At 35.1% G+C, this 19,191-nt stretch overlaps 1 protein-coding gene across 2 annotated transcripts in view; it reads left to right on the forward strand.

Annotated features, from left to right (window-relative positions):
• WDR3_1 (Dip2/Utp12 protein) overlaps positions 1 to 19,191 on the forward strand; it is a 23,319-nt gene continuing 4,128 nt past the window's right edge. Inside the window, exons 1-14 of one of the 2 annotated variants that reach the window (XM_051211608.1) lie at positions 12 to 196; positions 241 to 456; positions 487 to 602; positions 5,165 to 5,330; positions 6,425 to 6,613; positions 11,914 to 12,002; positions 13,573 to 13,723; positions 13,818 to 14,056; positions 15,414 to 15,570; positions 16,689 to 16,793; positions 17,559 to 17,632; positions 17,943 to 18,090; positions 18,256 to 18,413; positions 18,807 to 18,918. In XM_051211608.1, coding sequence (XP_051071691.1) covers positions 364 to 456; positions 487 to 602; positions 5,165 to 5,330; positions 6,425 to 6,613; positions 11,914 to 12,002; positions 13,573 to 13,723; positions 13,818 to 14,056; positions 15,414 to 15,570; positions 16,689 to 16,793; positions 17,559 to 17,632; positions 17,943 to 18,090; positions 18,256 to 18,413; positions 18,807 to 18,918 — 1,797 coding nt within the window. In that variant the 5' untranslated portion in view covers positions 12 to 196; positions 241 to 363. Of the gene's footprint in view, positions 197 to 240; positions 603 to 5,164; positions 5,331 to 6,424; positions 6,614 to 11,913; positions 12,003 to 13,572; positions 13,724 to 13,817; positions 14,057 to 15,413; positions 15,571 to 16,688; positions 16,794 to 17,558; positions 17,633 to 17,942; positions 18,091 to 18,255; positions 18,414 to 18,806; positions 18,919 to 19,191 lie in introns of both variants that reach the window. The other variant, XM_051211609.1, reaches the window with a different exon arrangement.

Below are 19,191 nucleotides of genomic sequence, written 5' to 3' on the forward strand. Positions count from 1 at the left end.
ATTTCTTCCTGGTACGCTACCCATGAAGGTCACTCACACTTATCAGAAATACAATCCAAAGGCTGCGTATGGGATAATTGCTAGCGACTTCACTAAAGTTAGCTATGTTTCTAATAAGAGCTGTAAGTCGGGTGAACTCTGTCTATGTGGAGCCGGTGAATCAGCAATTATATGGAAACCACGTACATCAGAAAAAGTAAACGTGTACCTTTTGTTCAAGAAATACTTCTACTTTTTCAGATTCATACTTTTACAAGAGATATAGGATGCCATCCTATTTCATGTCTCAAGGCGTCTGATATTTCAAGTCTGGATCCGCGAGTGGCTATAGGTTACTCAGATGGACTTGTTAATATCTTCAATATGAATACTGGTGATATTGAGGCTCATTTTCGTGCTGGTCGTTCAAGAGTCACATCTATGGACTTGAAAAACGATTTGCTTGTCTGCGCTGCGGTAATAAGTGCTTTTTTGTCCTATTTTTAGGATTCTGAAATAAATGTTTATGACATTATTTCTGGGTCCGGTACTAGAATGAAGGGACACCACGGTATCATTACTCAAATGGAAATATTGATTGAAAGGAAAATATTAATTTCGAGGTAGTTACATCAGGAATTGTGTATTTATTAATATATTCCGCCCCATAAAAATCCCGCTTTTAATTCATGTTTATTTGTAAGTCTTTTCAATAGTGTTGTGTTGACATACGTGAAATCAAAGTATTTTCATTAATTTATTAACTAAGGCGGGTTGATTACATGTTAACGTCTTAGGCTGTTAGTTGATGAGGACGTTTCTGACAAGTGTTACTTTGTGGTCCAAGTAATATTATTAATTAGTGTTTGTTTTTTAGACCAATTAATATAGGTCATATGTCATTTATCATCGTAAATAAAGTATCGTTAGAGATGTACGAGGGGGTCTTACTTATACTTAAAAAAAACAGCCCGGGTATTGACTTATGATATCCATGTTACTCGATAGTATATTAACCACTAAGGTTGGAGTGATCGTGTTTGAGGTCTATTTTGATCTTATCTAGTCTTTGTTGACATGTTTATTTTATTATTTTACTTTATTTGAACACATAAATATTGATACAAGAATGCGCCCAATATATATGCGCCACACAAAACAATGAGAATTTAAGGGGAAGGAAAAAAAGAGAATGATAACGAAGAGATTGATGTAAGGTAGTGTAATAATAATAATGGTAAAAATGGGGGAACGGTAAGGTACAATCAGAAGAATCCTTTCAGTTAAGGAAGACAAAACCACTTTTTATGAAGTAAAAGAAGGTTACAGCAGGATCGCCACAGGCTTCGATTATGGGCCATATCTGATAACGTCTCTAGCCACTGTGTTGCACCATCTCTCGGATCCCAGCCAGGGAGTCGTGAAGGACCAACAGAAGCCAGTTCTTTACAGCTTTCTTTCATACCACGACACCATGTCATACACCGATCACCTCTCCGCTCTTTCCAACCAGTCCCAGCGTTGGCAAATAATGCACGACGTGGAATTCTCTGCGACGGCATTCGTAGAACATGTCCAAGCCACCGCAGTCGGTGTTTCAAAACGATGACACCAATTACATTATTGTTTCTGTAACCGAACACACGATGCCGAACCTCTGCATTACTAACATGGTGTTGCCACTGGATGTCAGCAATCCTTCGGAGACAACGATGATCGAACACAGAGTCGTCTAACATCTTCAACTCGAAGACGCTAGGCTTCATAGACATAGAGCAGAACTGCTCTCACCGACGCGTTATAGATCCGACCTTTTACAGCCAGACTAACATCACGAAGGCGCCAAAGATGGCCCAGATTGGCATAAGCCGCTCTGTCTTTCACTATACGTGCATTAATCTCATCACTCACACCCCCACCAGCACTTATGCAGCTACCCAAATACACGAACTTCTCGACTACTTCTATTTGTTCACCATCCAGAGTGAGTGCAGGATTAGAATCCTGCCAGTCTTGTAGAAGTACTTTGCACTTCGAAGGTACAAAGCACATACCATACCTACGGACATTGATTGCCAACTGATTACGTACGGATTGCATCGCGTAGACACCGCACAGTAAGACAATATCATCCGCATACTCAAGATCGAGAAGTCTTTCTCCAGACAACAGATCCACACCGCCATTACTTACATCCATCAGATCTGTTTCCAGAATGTAATATATGGCAAAGTTGGAGAGGAATGGTGAGATTGGGCAACCCTGTGTAACCCCACTGCTTGAATGGAACAATGGAGAAAGGTGGTTTTATGCCCTCACTCTACCTGAGGTGTTTGTATATAGGGCTTTTAGGATGTTAATAAACTTCTCAGGTACACCTTTCTTCAATAGACAATCCCAGAGAACAATCCTATCCAACGAATCGAAGGCAGCCCTGATGTCAAGAAACACTACGATTGTTGGCCTTTGATAAGTACTACGGTGTTCTAACGTTTAGTGGAGGGTGAAGATATGATCAATACATCCTCGACCAGAACGAAACCCAGCCTGCTCCTCGCGAGTCAATCTTTCTCGGGTTTTGGACAACCTACGAAGTATGACGGAAACCAATAGCTTGGATGCAATCGGAAGTAGACTTATCCCCCGTTAGTTGTTACAGGAACGATGTGAACCCTTTTTGAAGATAGGGACAACTATTGACTCGTTCCATGATGTTGGTACACTCTCTAGTTCCCAGATCTTTGTAAACAATATAGTCAGTTCCTTAGTCAGAAAGTCACCACCATCTTTAAAAAGAGCCGGAGGTAAGTCATCTGGGCCAGGTGATTTGTAGCGTTTCAAGAGTTGGAGTTCCTTGCAGACTTCCGCCTCATTTGATGAATCAGTCGTCACCGGCCATGGAGGGTAGCACAGTCCGACCAATGTTGCCGGAGCAGCAGGCATGTTATTCTCACTGATTATACCAAAATCTCTGATAATAAATGCTGAATCTTGATATAATCTCTAGTACTTTAAGGAGAGGCTTAAGTTTAGTAGTACCAAGTTTAATGTCATCAACTTTTGTTGCACTCACAAAACTAGTGTAAACAGTATAAACTGTTCACTTCATTCAGGTTGACTGCAATCATGGTCCTAATTTGCAGTGGTTAGATTCACTATGTATTGTGAACGTGAAAAACAGGAAGTAAAGAAGCCTCCATTGTAACATTGCAAGTACAAATTGATTTTGCTTTTGTATTATCACAACATCTACCTTAATATTAGACTAGCTGAAATTTTTTATTTCAAAGTGACGTTAGCCATAGATTAATATCCTCCTAATAATTTACAGAAGCAACCGATCGCTATTTTCTACCATGTAAAGTATCAGCTAATAAATAGCCAGACCCAATGACGTGAGAAGTTAGGGCGAGTGTATTTAGTTACTTGATCTGAAAATAATTATTTGGGTTTTCAAATCTAAACCATTTCGTAGTATAGTGCAATAATCATTCAACGATTTTATTGTCTATCGGTCCATATTCCCGAATTTCTTGGTCCTAGCCTGTTATAATGTTAGAATAATCCTACACTAATTCACAAGTGGGTGTAAGTTTATTACTCACTGATCTATTTATTTATTTAAACCCATAAACATTGGTACGAGGAGGTACCGAATATATATACGAGTTATTATTTTTTTTATTTCAACACATAAATATCGGTACAAGAGGGCACCAAATATATATGCGCCACACCACATTTGTGTGTGTGTGGGCTGTGATACTGCCCGGGTGCCCAGACCGAAGCAGGTGGTTTTCTTAGGGGGCCACACCCCGAGCCTTTGACCTAAAGGTCTGATCCACGAGGCAGTGGAACATCGTGAGGAGATGCATCCCCATGGTAGCCAGTGACCAGCGATTGGTTCATACGCCATTTGTTCCCGCAGGATACTGAAGCCCATGTGCACCATTGGTTTGGGATCCGGTTAAAGCTCCGGACATTCGCTTTTCGTCCTCTCGTTTTCGTAAACAACACCCGCGCCACGAGAAGGCAATGAGTAGGACTTCCGTGGCAGAGGCTGTATACGCGTGGCTATGTGAGAGCATTTCGATAGGGAGGGCGAACCCACCTCACTCTCGGCCATACCAGGGCATTTGGGGGTATATATATACACTATACAAACCATTTGATTTATGTGAGGTTTGGAATACTACCCGGGCGCCCAAACCGAAACAAGTTGTTTTCTCAGAGGGCTACTTCCCTAGCCTTTAATCTAGAGGTCTAATTCACAAGGAAGTATAACAATGTTAGGAGATACAGTCTCATGGTCGCCGGTGACCGAAAATAGATACGCCATTTGTTCCCTCAGAATCCTGGAGTCCATGTGCACCACTGGTCTGGAATCAGGGTTTTTCAACTCCCCTAGATGGATCCTCCGTATCCACCAACTCGGGTAAAGCGCCGGGAATTCGCTTTCCATCCTGTCAATTTGATTAACAACACCCACGCTACGAGAAGGCAGTGACTAGAACTTCCCTGTCAGTGGCCGTATGCGCGTGGCCATATCAGAGCATTTCGAGAGGGAGAGCTAACTCTTCCCACCCTCGGCCGTACCAGAGCACTTGGGGGCAAATAAATCAATAAACGAAATTTCGTTACTCCATTGAACGTAACTGATATTTCTATAGATAACAAACCTCGAAACCAGTGAGCTTGTATCCAACGGTGTTAATGTCTAACTTCAATCGACTCATGATCTTGCGCAACCCTTCATCTATTGTCTAAGGTGGATAACTGTCTCGCACCTGATACGAATTGAAATCCACTGGCCACGGCTTCTCACTAGAACTCCAGGAAATCCAACTTGAAGCTAATCACTAGTGAGCACATGATTATTGTCAGAATGGGGATTTGTGGAGATCGTAGTAATTTTAACAGTTGAATTCATGAGTCGATCTATGCTAGATCACTATTAAAAACCTGAAAGCACTAAAAGGTCGTTTTGTCCCAGTATAGGACTCCTCGTCAGTGCGCAAGCGGAACCTTAACTTGTAGACCACTGGATACGTGTAACAATATAACTTGTTTTCAAACTATGCGAAGTTGCGAGTCATAGATATTTCGTATGTATCGTTATTTTCAGTAACACTACTTTTACATTCGTACAATACCTTAGACAGTTTATTGTATATCTTTTTTCAAGTGCACAGGATAGTTTTATAAAATTTTGGGACCTGAAAACTCAACACTGCTTTGCGACTTTGACAGGACATCCAGGACCGGTATGGGATTTCGCGCTCACTCGTTGTGATGGATTGCTTGTTAGCGGAACTAATGATCAAAGCCTTCGAGTTTGGCAGATAAAATATGTAGGTCTGATACATTTTCCTTAAATCAGCTAAACGCACTTCTCTTATTGATCAGGGTTAATTTAACAATAACACATGCAACTAACATGTGTCACAATTGATTGATCACTGAGTGGTGATCAATGTCATGCTTGTCTAGTCCTTATTAGTGCAGATCGAATGCTATCGATCATGTTGCAATGTGGCCACCAGTCTAGGTGACTCGACACTGCGGGCACTATGTATTGAGATTAAGGTGGTGGTTGGAGGTAGTCAACAGGAAACCCTGGACCCGGGTTTCGTGCTACTTGGCACTCGTCAGCAAGGTGTACCTGTAATCTTGAGGGAACTGGTGCTCCCTGGCGGATTCGATCTCGTGTCACCCAGCTTCACAGTCAGAGACGTTACCACTGAACTATCCGAGCCGTGACTAACCTCCTGTAGGACTGAGATGTAATCACAATTGATTGATCACTGGGTGGTGATCAATGTCATGCTTGTCTGCAACATGATAGATAGCATTCGATCTGCACTAATAAGGACTAGACAAGCATGACATTGATCACCACCCAGTGATCAATCAATTGTGATTACATCTCAGTCCTACAGGAGGTTAGTCACGGCTCGGATAGTTCAGTGGTAACGTCTCTGACTGTGAAGCTGGGTGACACGAGATCGAATCCGCCAGGGAGCACCAGTTCCCTCAAGATTACAGGTACACCTTGCTGACGAGTGCCAAGTAGCACGAAACCCGGGTCCAGGGTTTCCTGTTGACTACCTCCAACCACCATCTTAACTAACATGTGTATCCAATTATGTGATTTCGAATTTACTGGCAGTGTTATTTCTCATACATCAAAATCCCTTTTGGTGAGAGGTTTAATGTTGTTGTGTTCATGTTATAATACTGGAATAAAAGCTTCCTTCTCAAAGCTGTAAAGTAATAAACTCAAAATTATTTTATTCATCCAGGCTCAACGTTTATTACAATTGGTTTAAGATCTCTAATTTCCTAGGAGTATTTCTTGAAATTTTTCGGTCTAGAAAACCAAATTCATTATCTAATTGAACATTTTATTATTTTTACAAATAAATTTGGTTTCCGTTTGTTTCAGATAAGTGAAAATGATTCGCTTGCGGCACATATCGACAAAACCACTTCAACTTTCAATGAAACATTAACTCCCTTAAGTGAACCTCAGTCTCAAATCGCCATACAATTTTCGGGTTGTGTCCAACGTTCAGGAGTTCGCCGAGTTCACTGTCTGGTTTTCGATCCTACTGGAACTTACTTATTGTGTCAGGTAAGGTTTTAGGAAAATATTCCTTCTTAGTATAGCGAGTTTTTCCGGTAATTTCAACGTCTACAATTTAGTAATTCTATATCAAGGAGATGGTTCATGCTTTATTTATCCTTTTCTGCTAATATTTTCTTGTCAGTTCTAAGAGCTAAAGATATGATACTCTGAAACTGATGTAAAACGTACAATTGTTCTTACATTTTACAATCCGTTTAAATATGGAGTAAAAGAATATTACGAACTCTAGTTTGAATAGCTTGTGATATATACACAAGTTTCTGAACTTCCCTAAGTTTTTTAGTTAGGATTTTCAAATTTAAATTAATTTTTTCCTTTAAAAAAATGTTGTTGCCACTCAGTAATCGGATGCAGGTTCGCTTACCAGGGTTTGATTAAGAGCTAGTGAGATTGCTGCATTATCAAACATAAATTAAGTATTGTTGACCTCAAACATATCGTTTAATCATTATATGTGAAAATTATATTTGAAATATTCTCAGCGATTGAAATTTAACTAATTCCAACGTTTCGTCTAGCTAACTTGTCTGGACTTCTTCAGGGTAATAATCAAAACCAAAATTATCAACGAAATATATAGCTTTTTAACAATCAGGATTATACTGTGTTAAACCAATCATATTCTGATGTTGATTTTTTGTAAAATAGGATAAAATGAGTCAGTTAACTACAGATCATGTGAAGAAATCAACTACATGGAAATACTTAACTGAGTAACAAATCGTATGTGTGTGTGTGTGTAGGTATGTATGTATATGTGAGAGATTGATATGAAGGAATAAATAAAGTTCAAGTTCAAGGATGAAAAATTGATAATGAAACATCGATGTACATGTCAAAACATAAATTGTATTGTTTAAAAAACTCATTGAGTTCTTTCAAAAATAATAACGATGCATGTGATATTGAAAACAGGTTTAAATAAGAGATAGGTTCCAAATTTTACTTGTCAAACGAAATTTGCCAGGTAGTTGCCAGTTGAATACCATCTTTTCGGTTCAGGCTGTTCTTGTTCGCCCATATATGCAGCGCTTCTGCTGTCAATCTTTCTTTATGGGTGTTAAAACCTTTCTGAAGTATTTTGGTCCCTTCAAAATTAATCTTGTGTCCTGTTTCTAACGCATGTAACGCTATCGCTGACTTATTTTCAAGTTTCTTTAAATCGACCGAGGATTTTGGAACATTTTTCAAGCATTGTTTGTGTTCCTTCAATCTTACATTCAATTGCCTGGGTGGTTCTCCAACATAGGTAGCATTACAGTCATGTAAGTGAATGTCATACACAATGTTCTGTTGTTCTTCCTTTGCTAACTTGTCCTTAACTTTCACTAATGTCGATCTTAATGTGTTATTTTCTCTAAAATACACTCTTATATCATGTTTGTTTACAATCCGTTTGATTTCTTCTGATGGTTCACTCCGGTCAGGTATGACTACGGTGTACTTCCATTCTTTTCGTATACTCTCTAGTTTAGTTTTTCTTTCATTTTTAATAGTCTTTTTCAAAAACCTTTTTGGGTAGTTGTTATCCCTAAGAGTAGAAAATACTTTATTCAATTCGGTTCGTTGGTTTTCCTTGTCTGTAACAATCTTAGTATTTCTGTTCATTAGATTTTTTACCACATTAATTTTCGTGCTCTGTGAATGGGCTGAATTAAAATCCAAGTATCTCTCGGAATGTGTTGATTTTCCGTAAACATTTATTTTTAACTTCTTATTATTGTGTCGACGTTCAACCAAACAATCTAGAAATGCTAGTTTGTGGTCAACTGATTCTAATTCCTTAGTTAGTTTAATGTTTTCAGAAATGCTGTTTGCATTGTTAAATAGTTCTTCTAGACCATCCCGTTTATTGATAATAAAAATATTGTCCACATACCTTAACCATAACTTTGGTGGACATAAACGTTTTGCGATTGTACTAGTTTCTAGGGAATGCATGAATAAATTCGCTACAATCGGAGAAACTGGTGAGCCCATTGCTATACCCTCTTTCTGTCTGTAACGTTGACCTCGAAATATGAATAAGGTAGATCTTAAACATAATTCTAAGCATTTTATAACCTCTGATGGATCTAATGGGCATCGTAAATTCAAATCTAAATCAGATTCTAAACAGTCATTGATAATGTCCATAGCTCGACTGATAGGTACATTGGTGAATAAGGAAGATACATCAAAACTTGCCATTATTTCGTCTTCTTCTATATCGATGGTATCAATTAAATTCTTGACTTCCATAGAGTTTTTAATTCCATGATTAAACCGTTTTTCATATGGTTTGAGAATCTTAGCTAAATATTTAGCTAGATTGTAAGTCGGTGAATTTGTATAGTCTACCACTGGTCTTAGTGGAGTATTATTCTTGTGGATCTTTGGTAGTCCATAAAATCTGCATGGGTTACAACTCTCTGGATATAACATAAACCATAAGGACGATCCTAGCTTAGCTTTTAATGACTGTAAGAGTTTGCTAGTTTTCGCCTTGAGTTTATTAAGAGTTGTTCTACTTTTGCTTCTTTGATTTGTTCATATGGACCCTCTTGTAGATGTTCCTTGGCTTTCTTCTCATACTCTGTTTTATTCATAATAACTGTAGTGTTACCTTTATCTGCTCTCGTTATTATGATCGTTTTGTCCTCTCTCAGCTGTTTTAATGCGTAATATTCATTTTTATTTATGTTGGGGTTGTGAGGTTTCTCATGTAATAATGTGTTCATTATTTAATTCCTCAGTTCATTCGCTGTATCATTCGGGAGTATATTCAGCTCTGGTTCTACTGTTGGTATAACATTGAAAGGTGTTAATTTATGTCTATTTATATTGAAGTTGAGACCCTTTTTGAGTAATGATATTTCATGTGGGTTGAGAGGTCTATGCGATAAATTAACAATTATTTTATTCATATCATTTGTGTTAGACCTATTTTCGGTCTGTTGAACTTTGGTGTTTGATGAATGTTTCAATAGTTTTTCAAACTTCCTAATTTGTCGTTGTTTTGATGATTGATAATAAAATTGTTCTATGTGTTTGAAAAATTCAATTATATATGATCTTATTTCGTTCGGTGCGATAACTGACAATATGTCATCGATATTACAAACCGTTGAACGTAGTGCCTCCAAATTCATAGTGGCCTTGTGTACACGTTCTCTAATAAATGTTCTAGTGGCTGATATCGCCGCTTTGATTGACCGAATAGAATTGTCCGGAGATTTGACCATCAGAGATTTTGGAAAAACATTTTGTTTTAAGCATCGTATATTAAAAATTCTGTGACTGTACCAGTTATGTATTTTCTTTGATAATTTAATTCGATTGGAAAGTAATTTATACGAATATTCGTCACGATTAGAAGCGCTGCATATATGGGCGAACAAGAACAGCCTGAACCGAAAAGATGGTATTCAACTGGCAACTACCTGGCAAATTTCGTTTGACAAGTAAAATTTGGAACCTATCTCTTATTTAAACCTGTTTTCAATATCACATGCATCGTTATTATTTTTGAAAGAACTCAATGAGTTTTTTAAACAATACAATTTATGTTTTGACATGTACATCGATGTTTCATTATCAATTTTTCATCCTTGAACTTGAACTTTATTTATTCCTTCATATCAATCTCTCACATATACATACATACCTACACACACACACACATACGATTTGTTACTCAGTTAAGTATTTCCATGTAGTTGATTTCTTCACATGATCTGTAGTTAACTGACTCATTTTATCCTATTTTACAAAAAATCAACATCAGAATATGATTGGTTTAACACAGTATAATCCTGATTGTTAAAAAGCTATATATTTCGTTGATAATTTTGGTTTTGATTATTACCCTGAAGAAGTCCAGACAAGTTAGCTAGACGAAACGTTGGAATTAGTTAAATTTCAATCGCTGAGAATATTTCAAATATAATTTTCACATATAATGACTTCTCTATACTCGGTGCTCAATCACTGTCAAACTATTCGTTCTAATCTTGACGAATATTCGTATAAATATCATTTAATGTTTAAAAGACGAGTGCTCATAGTGTATTCATGGTGAGTTCACTCATAAACTGTAAGTCTTATTACGAATAGGTACGAAAAAGAATATTGACGTCGTTAAGTGTGCATGTTATCGTAAAAGTACAGTTACGTACCTCATAGCTAACTCTTAGGGCGCGACTCTAATTTAGCGACGACCTTTGAACGAATCTTAAGTGACCTTGACAATTATTAGCCAATCAGAAGACGGTTAATATAAAGTGAGAATATATTGTAAGTAAGTAATGAATTACAGTGGATATTCTTCTTTTACATGATTTAAAAACTTGTTAAGGTTTGATAAATGTTCAGAAGTTCTGAATTCATAATGCATATGGTATAGAAACTCGTTCATAGGGTTAGTGGTGAGGGTTGTAGCCTAGGGTTAGGGTTAAAGTTAGGGGTTAGGGTGCTAACATGCGATCAGTTTACAACGGATTTTAGAGGTTATGGTTTAGGGTTATGGTTAGGGTCAGGGTGGGGTTGTATCCTGTCAAAAAACACCTCTTCTCTAAAATCCGATGTAAACCGACCGCATGTTAGCACCCTAACCTTAACCCTAAACCCTAACCTTAACCTAACCATAAACCCTAATCTAACCCTAACCCTAAACCCTAATCTAATCCTAACCCTAAACCTTAACCTAACCCTAAACCCTAACCTTAACCTAACCCTAAACCCTAATCTAACCCTAACCCTAAACCCTAATCTAACCCTAACCTTAACCCTAAACCCTAACCTTAACACCAAACCCTAACCCTATGGACGAGTTTCTATACAATATGCATTATGAATTCAGAACTTCTGAGCCTTTATCAAACCTTAACAAGTTTTTAAATCATGTAAAAGAAGAATATCCACTGTAATTCATTACTTTCTTGTAATATATTTTTACTTTATACTGTCTTCTGATTGGCTAATAGTTGAAATCGCTCAAACGCTTCTGATTGGCTCGTCGCTAAATTAGAGTCTCGCCACTCTTAGATTAATTTCTAGGTATCAATGTCAAGGTTGGACTTGATAGTTTGTAATTAAACTTGTGTTAACTTAATTTGATTATTCATTTAATCTGAAAACGTGGCTTAGATTAAGTCACGAAACGTCAGAAATACGATTTTCTATTCACTGGAATGTATTTTAGGTTAATTGTTTCGAAGATTTATGTGTCCAGTTTTTTGTAAGGAATTTGACGTGTTACTAAACTAAAACTTTTGTTCCCGATACTTAATTTTTATTTCTTCTAGTCTTTCGATCGAAATGTGGAAATATTTCGACTCTTGGATGAGGAGGAAAAAGCTAAAAGATTACGTAAAAAGACCAAGAAAGCTAAAGCGTAAGTTATTTCCAACTATAGTTTAACTGTTTTGGGAAAAATGTCAACTAAAATATACAACTTATAAAATACCCCGCAAACGGGATTACATCAGAGACTAATGTAATGATTTCACTAAGATGCTAACCTGCTCATTTCATTTGTGAAAAGATCTTAAATCTTTTCAAATATTAGTAATTCAGTTTGGTAGTGATTACTCTGTTCTCGTTTACGTGACTTTCCAGTTTTTTGGAAATTACTATCCTCATGCTGATTAACAAAGGATCCAGATAACAGTATTCTCTTATTTTTTAAAAAGTTTTCCAATATAAATTTTCATGTCCAACCAGAGCTTTATGTACGCTTAAGCTGTAGCATTCAACAATATTTCGCACCTACGTGGATTACTCTACATTTTGGACAGACTAATTAATCTATCCTTTCCAAGATATCAACCAATCTTAGACCTGAAATTGTCACTTACTCGCTTGTAACCTTGATTATTTTATAAATGAGCGTATATCTGCATTATCACTTACGCTCTCCTTCATATGTCTTCAGCTTGTTTTTCTATCTGGCCATAAATATTGAGTCAAGCTTTACTAAAACTAAATCGGCATGTTTGCGTTTTCTGATCAGCTTTTTTATTGCTGTCTAAGTTAACGGACATGTGAAAAATACATGCCCTAAAAGCTTTTCTCGTAATTGACTTTTTTTGTTGCGTTATCCGCTAACGCAAACTATGTTTATGAATATTTAGAGGGTTAAGTGGGATATATATTGTTTTCACATTGTTATCCGACCATATGAACCCAGAAAACGTGTCTATAAATATCTCCAGTACTTTTAATCTGCTAACAGGTCTAGGTTATTTTCTGTCGTAAACATTATTGTTATTTCAAGTAGCTTGTGCGATATATTTCAGTATCAATACTTGTATTCTTTCTGCACTGCTTAGTCGTAAATTCAAATAATTTAGCCATTAATTAATTTTAAAACCACATTAAACACTGAATGAAGCTCTCCCAGTGAAAGGATTGATCTATAAAGAAAAATCAAATTACCAGATTTACAAAAAAGACACTATAATTTCAAATAAACACTGTCGATGGAATTCATAATGTCGCCTTGGGATTTATGATTAGTCATAATCAGGAAAACCAATCACGCAATTTATCACTACATTAGGCATTTCTACAAAATCTGTATAGTATTTGTAAACTGCCATCCGAAGCATCAAACCTGTAATCCTGTACATATTTCAAGATTATACCTCAACTATCTCACAACGTGACTCGTATTGTGAACGGCATGCATAATTTATATCGGCATGAGTTTCCTTTCCTCCTAGAGGCTTAGTAAAGTATCAATAACTTAAGTGTGTTGGATTTTAGGTTTATAAAGTCATACATTAAATTGTCCGTTTTATTGACTTTCTGTTAAACTTTGCGCAAAAATAACCAGTTACCATATAAAAACTTGTCTTATCCACAATGAAAAGGAGTTTTTTCAATTGATTATTTTTGCCCCAAAATTACTCAGACGCTATTTGACTGTTAGCTAAACCTTTTTTCATTACATTCATTTCTAGAAAAGGCTTGGATTTATCTACTGTGGTTCTAGAAGCAGAAGATGAACTGCGTTCTATCTTGAGAGTTAATCTGTCAGCCAAGCCTGCTAGTTGTGACATTTTGGCCCCGCGTTTAATCAGTGAACATGAATCTCAGAAGCATCTTGTTCGTGTATGTATATTTTTTGTTAGGCTTTTTGTAACATCTCTTGTGTATTGGTAATGTGTATTCCTCTGCTATATGCTTTAACTTTCTTTTATACTAGATTATCTGCTCCCTTAAGAATAATATGTTGGAAGAATTACAACTGGTAGTTCCTTTATCTCCATTTAAGTTACAAACCCTACAACCGACGCCAACACACACGAAGAAATGTCCAAATGCCCGCTTATTAAATACTATTTCTATTTTCGGACACAGAAGTCCGATAATCGCTTGCAATTTTACTAGTGATAACCTTGGAGTTTTCACATTATCCCAAACGGAAGCAAAACTGTGGAGTAGGTATGTACAAAATGAGTTATAATGTAATTTTCCCTAAAGCTTGTCTATATTCATCCTTCATATATTTCCTAGTATTAAATCATAATTGAATTAAAATTACTTGAATGTCTTATTCGGCTAAGATATAACTTGTTATGTTTGAATGCCATGGTAATTGCACTTAAACTGCACCTTTTGTTTTCTCTGCCTCCAACACTAGAAGCTTAATAGGAATCTAACAAAGAGCACATTTGAGTGGAACATTATAAACTTCAATTGTTACTGTATAATGTAAATTATTCCCACCTATGTTCCTTATGTAATGCATTGAGCACTGGTCGAACCTTCATTTCTATTTTGCTTCTCTATAATGTTCTTTTCACGTGCCAATTTGATAGGGTGAACAGCGTATTTACGTGATATTTACGCCCATTTTCATTCACTACTTCCGTAGAGCAACTAGAAGTGAATTTTATTGTCAGCTAAGTGGTTTTCAATAGGTTTACGTGACTAATAATGTAATGCTAACTGATAACTTGAGTGTATAAATTTAATGTCTAATCCCAGAATTAAACCATTAAAATAATCAGTAGGAAATGGTCGTCCGTATGTGGAGAAAATAGTTGATTGTCTTCTAACTTCAGGTCAATAACAACTTGCTTTTAACTAGATGCAACTTCGCCCATATACAAAACTCATAAGCTAGTCACCAGACTTCTTCTGTACAAACTTTTACGTACGTGAATCTTATTGAAATTAGCTATTGGTAATCGTTGTATTTACAGAACGATTACTCTTCCCAAAAAACCTGTTTTTACCACCGATGAATAAATACTGACATAATATCCTTATTTTGTATTTATATAATTTTTTAATGGTCCACTAAATTCATGAAGGATCAACGTAAATTCATTTTCTTTATAATGAAAATGTACGGCTAACTTATTATATTGACAAAATGCTGGATAACTCTAAAGCTTTATAGTAAGAGAAAAAGTGCGAAATTGATTTTCGATTTATATTAGCGTAGTTTAGTCTACATTCTCTCATTCTATAATATTTTAAAAAAAAAACCGATATAGCGAGACTTTTCCATTTGCTATATATATTTTCTAAGATTATTAATTAGAATGATTTTCTATACGTTCGGAGCGAATACAAACTGAAATTGGATAAAGTATTCGGTCTGGGATAATAATTTTTGTGGAATAAATATTGACAAAACACAACGTTTTCACACGATTCACTAATAATCTTGAATCACATTCGGGAAGAGTTTAACCTTTTAAATCCCTGCTCTTTTTGTTTCTCTGTTAAATTCTCTGATTGGTTTACACCACGATGTACGTATTTTTCTATCATTTTTTAATGTATTTAGACGTTCAACAGCATGTCTAGCTACGTTAGAATGGAAGAATCATTCAAACAGCAAGCATAATAATCCAGATGAACCATCCTCAAACAATCCATTACCTAATAAGGCATCTTCAATGGTACTTGCTCCAGGTGATCGTCATGTAGTCATCGGATATGAGGTACTTTTTATCGAAATGAAATATTTTTTTAATGATAGAGTATATTTCTTGCATAATTGACATGCTTTCCTATTTTCTTCTATAATTAGTTAACCTTAGAGATGCAATCTCATTAATGTATTTTTTTTATAAATAATTCTTTTTGCATAAGATATTGTCATCACAAGTTGAACTGTTCAGTTTTTTATTGTTGAGCAATAATATCAGCTAGTGTATTTTAGATTATAACGCATAGTGGTGATGATTGTCCAAAATAGATTTTATTGTAATCATTTAAATGTAAATTATTTTGTTTCGATTAACATTTGGTTCGTCAGAACATTGTCATATGGGTTCCCCTTTATATTATAGAATAATGTATTGTGTACTCCCAAGAGAACTACACAATAAGGTAAATGTGGTAAATTATATGTGATTTGAATATCCTGAAAAGCGGAATCATTTAGGGATATATTTACTTGCACCACAAAGTAATCTAGTACCATCCAGAAATACTGAAATAGAATTATATATAAAGCTTATTATGATCATAAGTTTATGTTAAAATCAATAAAAATAGTGTAAGCGACATAGTTTTACACCCATACAGATCCATTAATTGTATTTTTTCGCTCTACAGCCTTCAATTCTTCCTTATAAGTAATAGGAAACTAAATTCCTATGTGTTATTTCCACAACATATTCTGTGTTAAATATCTATAGGTATTTAGTTTATATAAACTTACGCACTCCACAGTTCTACCAAAATGAAGTTTATTTTATTACCATAAATCTCGTCTTCCTACTACACTTAACACTTTACTGTATACCAATAATTCATGTTTTTATAGCTGATCATTCAAAGGGTGTTAGTACCATGTAGTAAGCACTAAATTATGTAAATGAACAACTCAACAAATATTTATGTACTCAACAATGAACCACCTCTACTGTTTAAAGTTAGTGACGGACTCTGGTTGTCTAAAAATTCGTATCTTGGACAGTGTTGTGACATTTGATACAAGCTATAAATTTATCACATTTTTTGACTACTGGCAACGACTTGAAGTATTCCATCAAACAATAATACTTCGAATATTTTTCACTCATAAAACTAATTAAATTTATTTCTTTTTCAGACTGGTCAATTAATTTTATTCGACTTGACTTCGAAATCAGTAGTTCAGATTATCGATAAAGCTCATACTGGTGCTGTAAGAAGTATTGCTGTAACCGGAGATAAGGTATTTATATTTTAACCACGTCTGATTTGATATTTATTATAATCTGAAAAGTGCAGTGCAATATAATTCAATATATACGTACAAATGTATGTAGTAGGCCGCAAACCAAACTTGTGTAAGAACGAATAATACTACTTAACTATCCAAACCTTCGTTAGTGGAGTAGAAGTCTTTCAAAGATAAAATCAACAATTTTTTGACGAACCCTTAACAAAATATGGTAAATTGAATGTTTCGTTACTTTGAAATGAACCTAACATCACCTTTGTCTGGGAGTAGTACCTAGATGTGTATTATAATTATGAGGGTAACCCACTAGTTACGTCTATAACATTTGCCATAAGCTACTCAAATTATGCAAAACATATGAGGAACTAACTGATAAGACAGTTTGGATTTCATTAACAATGCTCTTTTTCTATACCTTTCCTAATTTAGTTACTGTGTTTATGGTTGTTTTTACTCTTTAGTTCACTTCTCTCTGTAAAATAAGGTGACCTACCATAAGTGAGGAATGCACTTATCTGATATAATCGATACTGGATTATTATTATTATTATTATTATTTCACTGACTAATTTTCTCTCTCAAAAGTGCATTTTTAAGGTGCTTTCAAATGTTGCGAATTCGTTGATTCTGTTTTATAAAATAAGGACTATAACTTTTTTTTGAAAACATGGAGAATAAGACAACATAATATTGTATTCTAAAGATATATTGACACTATTCTACATTGTTGAATATGTTTCTGTCTTTCATTTGTAGAAAAAGATTATATCCGGTGGATCTGACAAACAAGTGAGGTTCTACGATTTTAGTTTAAAAGCTTCTGATAATGGGTAAGTGTAAATTCTCATAGTATATTGTTTATTTAATAATTTTAGTAAGATTTGTTGCTAATTACGAAATTTGTATACAATACTTCTTTGCTTAAAATCAGATTGTTGTTTTAACCATTAAAATTTGAATTAATGGAGGGTTACCTTTTGAATATATCTATAAGTTTATTAGGTGAAACAGTATTAAAAATGCATTATACTTGGTTATGTAAGTACTTTTATCAACAAATTATGAAATCAGTTAGCTTTTGTAGTTTACGTACATGAATATTGAAAAATTACAATGAATACTTTCTTTTTCTTATTTTAGCAAACCACATCTCTTTCTTGTGGAAAGCTGTCCTTCAAAAACTGTCTCTGACCAAATTAGTTGTTCAGCTGTTTCACCAAATAATCGACTAGTGGTTGTTGCTTTGATGAATTTTCATGTGGATGTATTTTTCACTGATTCTTTCAAGGTAGGTTATTTTATTTTAAGGCCTTATTTTCATTTTGCATTTATAGAACTGTCTTTTGTCAGTTTGTTTATTTAGGGACATAGTATGCTTCTATTTGAATAAAGTTGATAAAAACTACTGTGCATACCTTCATTAATGCCTTGTACATAATTCTATTTTTATTAGCGAATACATTCACTTTATGGTCATTCTGCTCCAGTAACCAGTTTGGATATTTCTTCTGACAGTCGTTTAATTATAACAGGCAGTATCGATAAAACAGTTCGTTTATGGGAATTACAGTTTGGTAATTGTCAGAGACGATTTACCTCACATTCAGAACCGTAAGTTTTCTCATTTAACTTCAAAGTAGTACTTTTTTGAATTTATATATGCTCTCGTGAATTGCTAAATTTCAAAACTTTAATTCTTGATGTTGAATAAATGTGTGCAATTCACAGTCTTAGCTGTGAACTAAACAAGACGAAACCTTCACCTTAGTAGTCTGTTTCCATTTTCCTACACTGGGATTCACTATATACTTCACTAAGTTCATTAAATTGAAATTTTTACTGTGAACTGAATTTGGCTACCCAATGTCACTGATTCGAATTATTGGTTACTGGCAAGTTATCGTTTATTATCATTAGGTCTTATTGAAGATTCTAGGTACCATATTATTTTCATGCCTGTTACAGTTATAATTAACTCGGTTTTCTTTCTCGACTATTTTCTAGTATCACTTGTGTTCGATTCATTCCACATACTTCGCTGGCTGTCTCTTCCGATAAAGGTGGTCAGATTAAACAGTGGGATATTAAGAAGTTCCGTGAAATTACTACCCTTAAGGTATGTTAAGTTTTTCATGCAAATTAGGTTTAGTATTTAGTGTTTAATGGGTGTCACTGAAATGGCTGTAACGGATAAAATATCTGTGTCATTAATTATAAGGGTAGTTTTAAATAAATCTTCTAAGAAACTTCATCTCTCGTTTGATCATAGTGCCTTCCTAAAAATGTTACATATTCGCAAGCGGTTAGTGTTCAGAGCAAATTCATGTTTTATATATTATACTCAATAGAAAAATGTATCAATTTTTGTGAAACTCATTTTTCCTTTAAA

Source organism: Schistosoma haematobium, chromosome ZW, assembly GCF_000699445.3.
Source record: "Schistosoma haematobium chromosome ZW, whole genome shotgun sequence".
Lineage (NCBI taxonomy): Eukaryota > Metazoa > Platyhelminthes > Trematoda > Strigeidida > Schistosomatidae > Schistosoma > Schistosoma haematobium.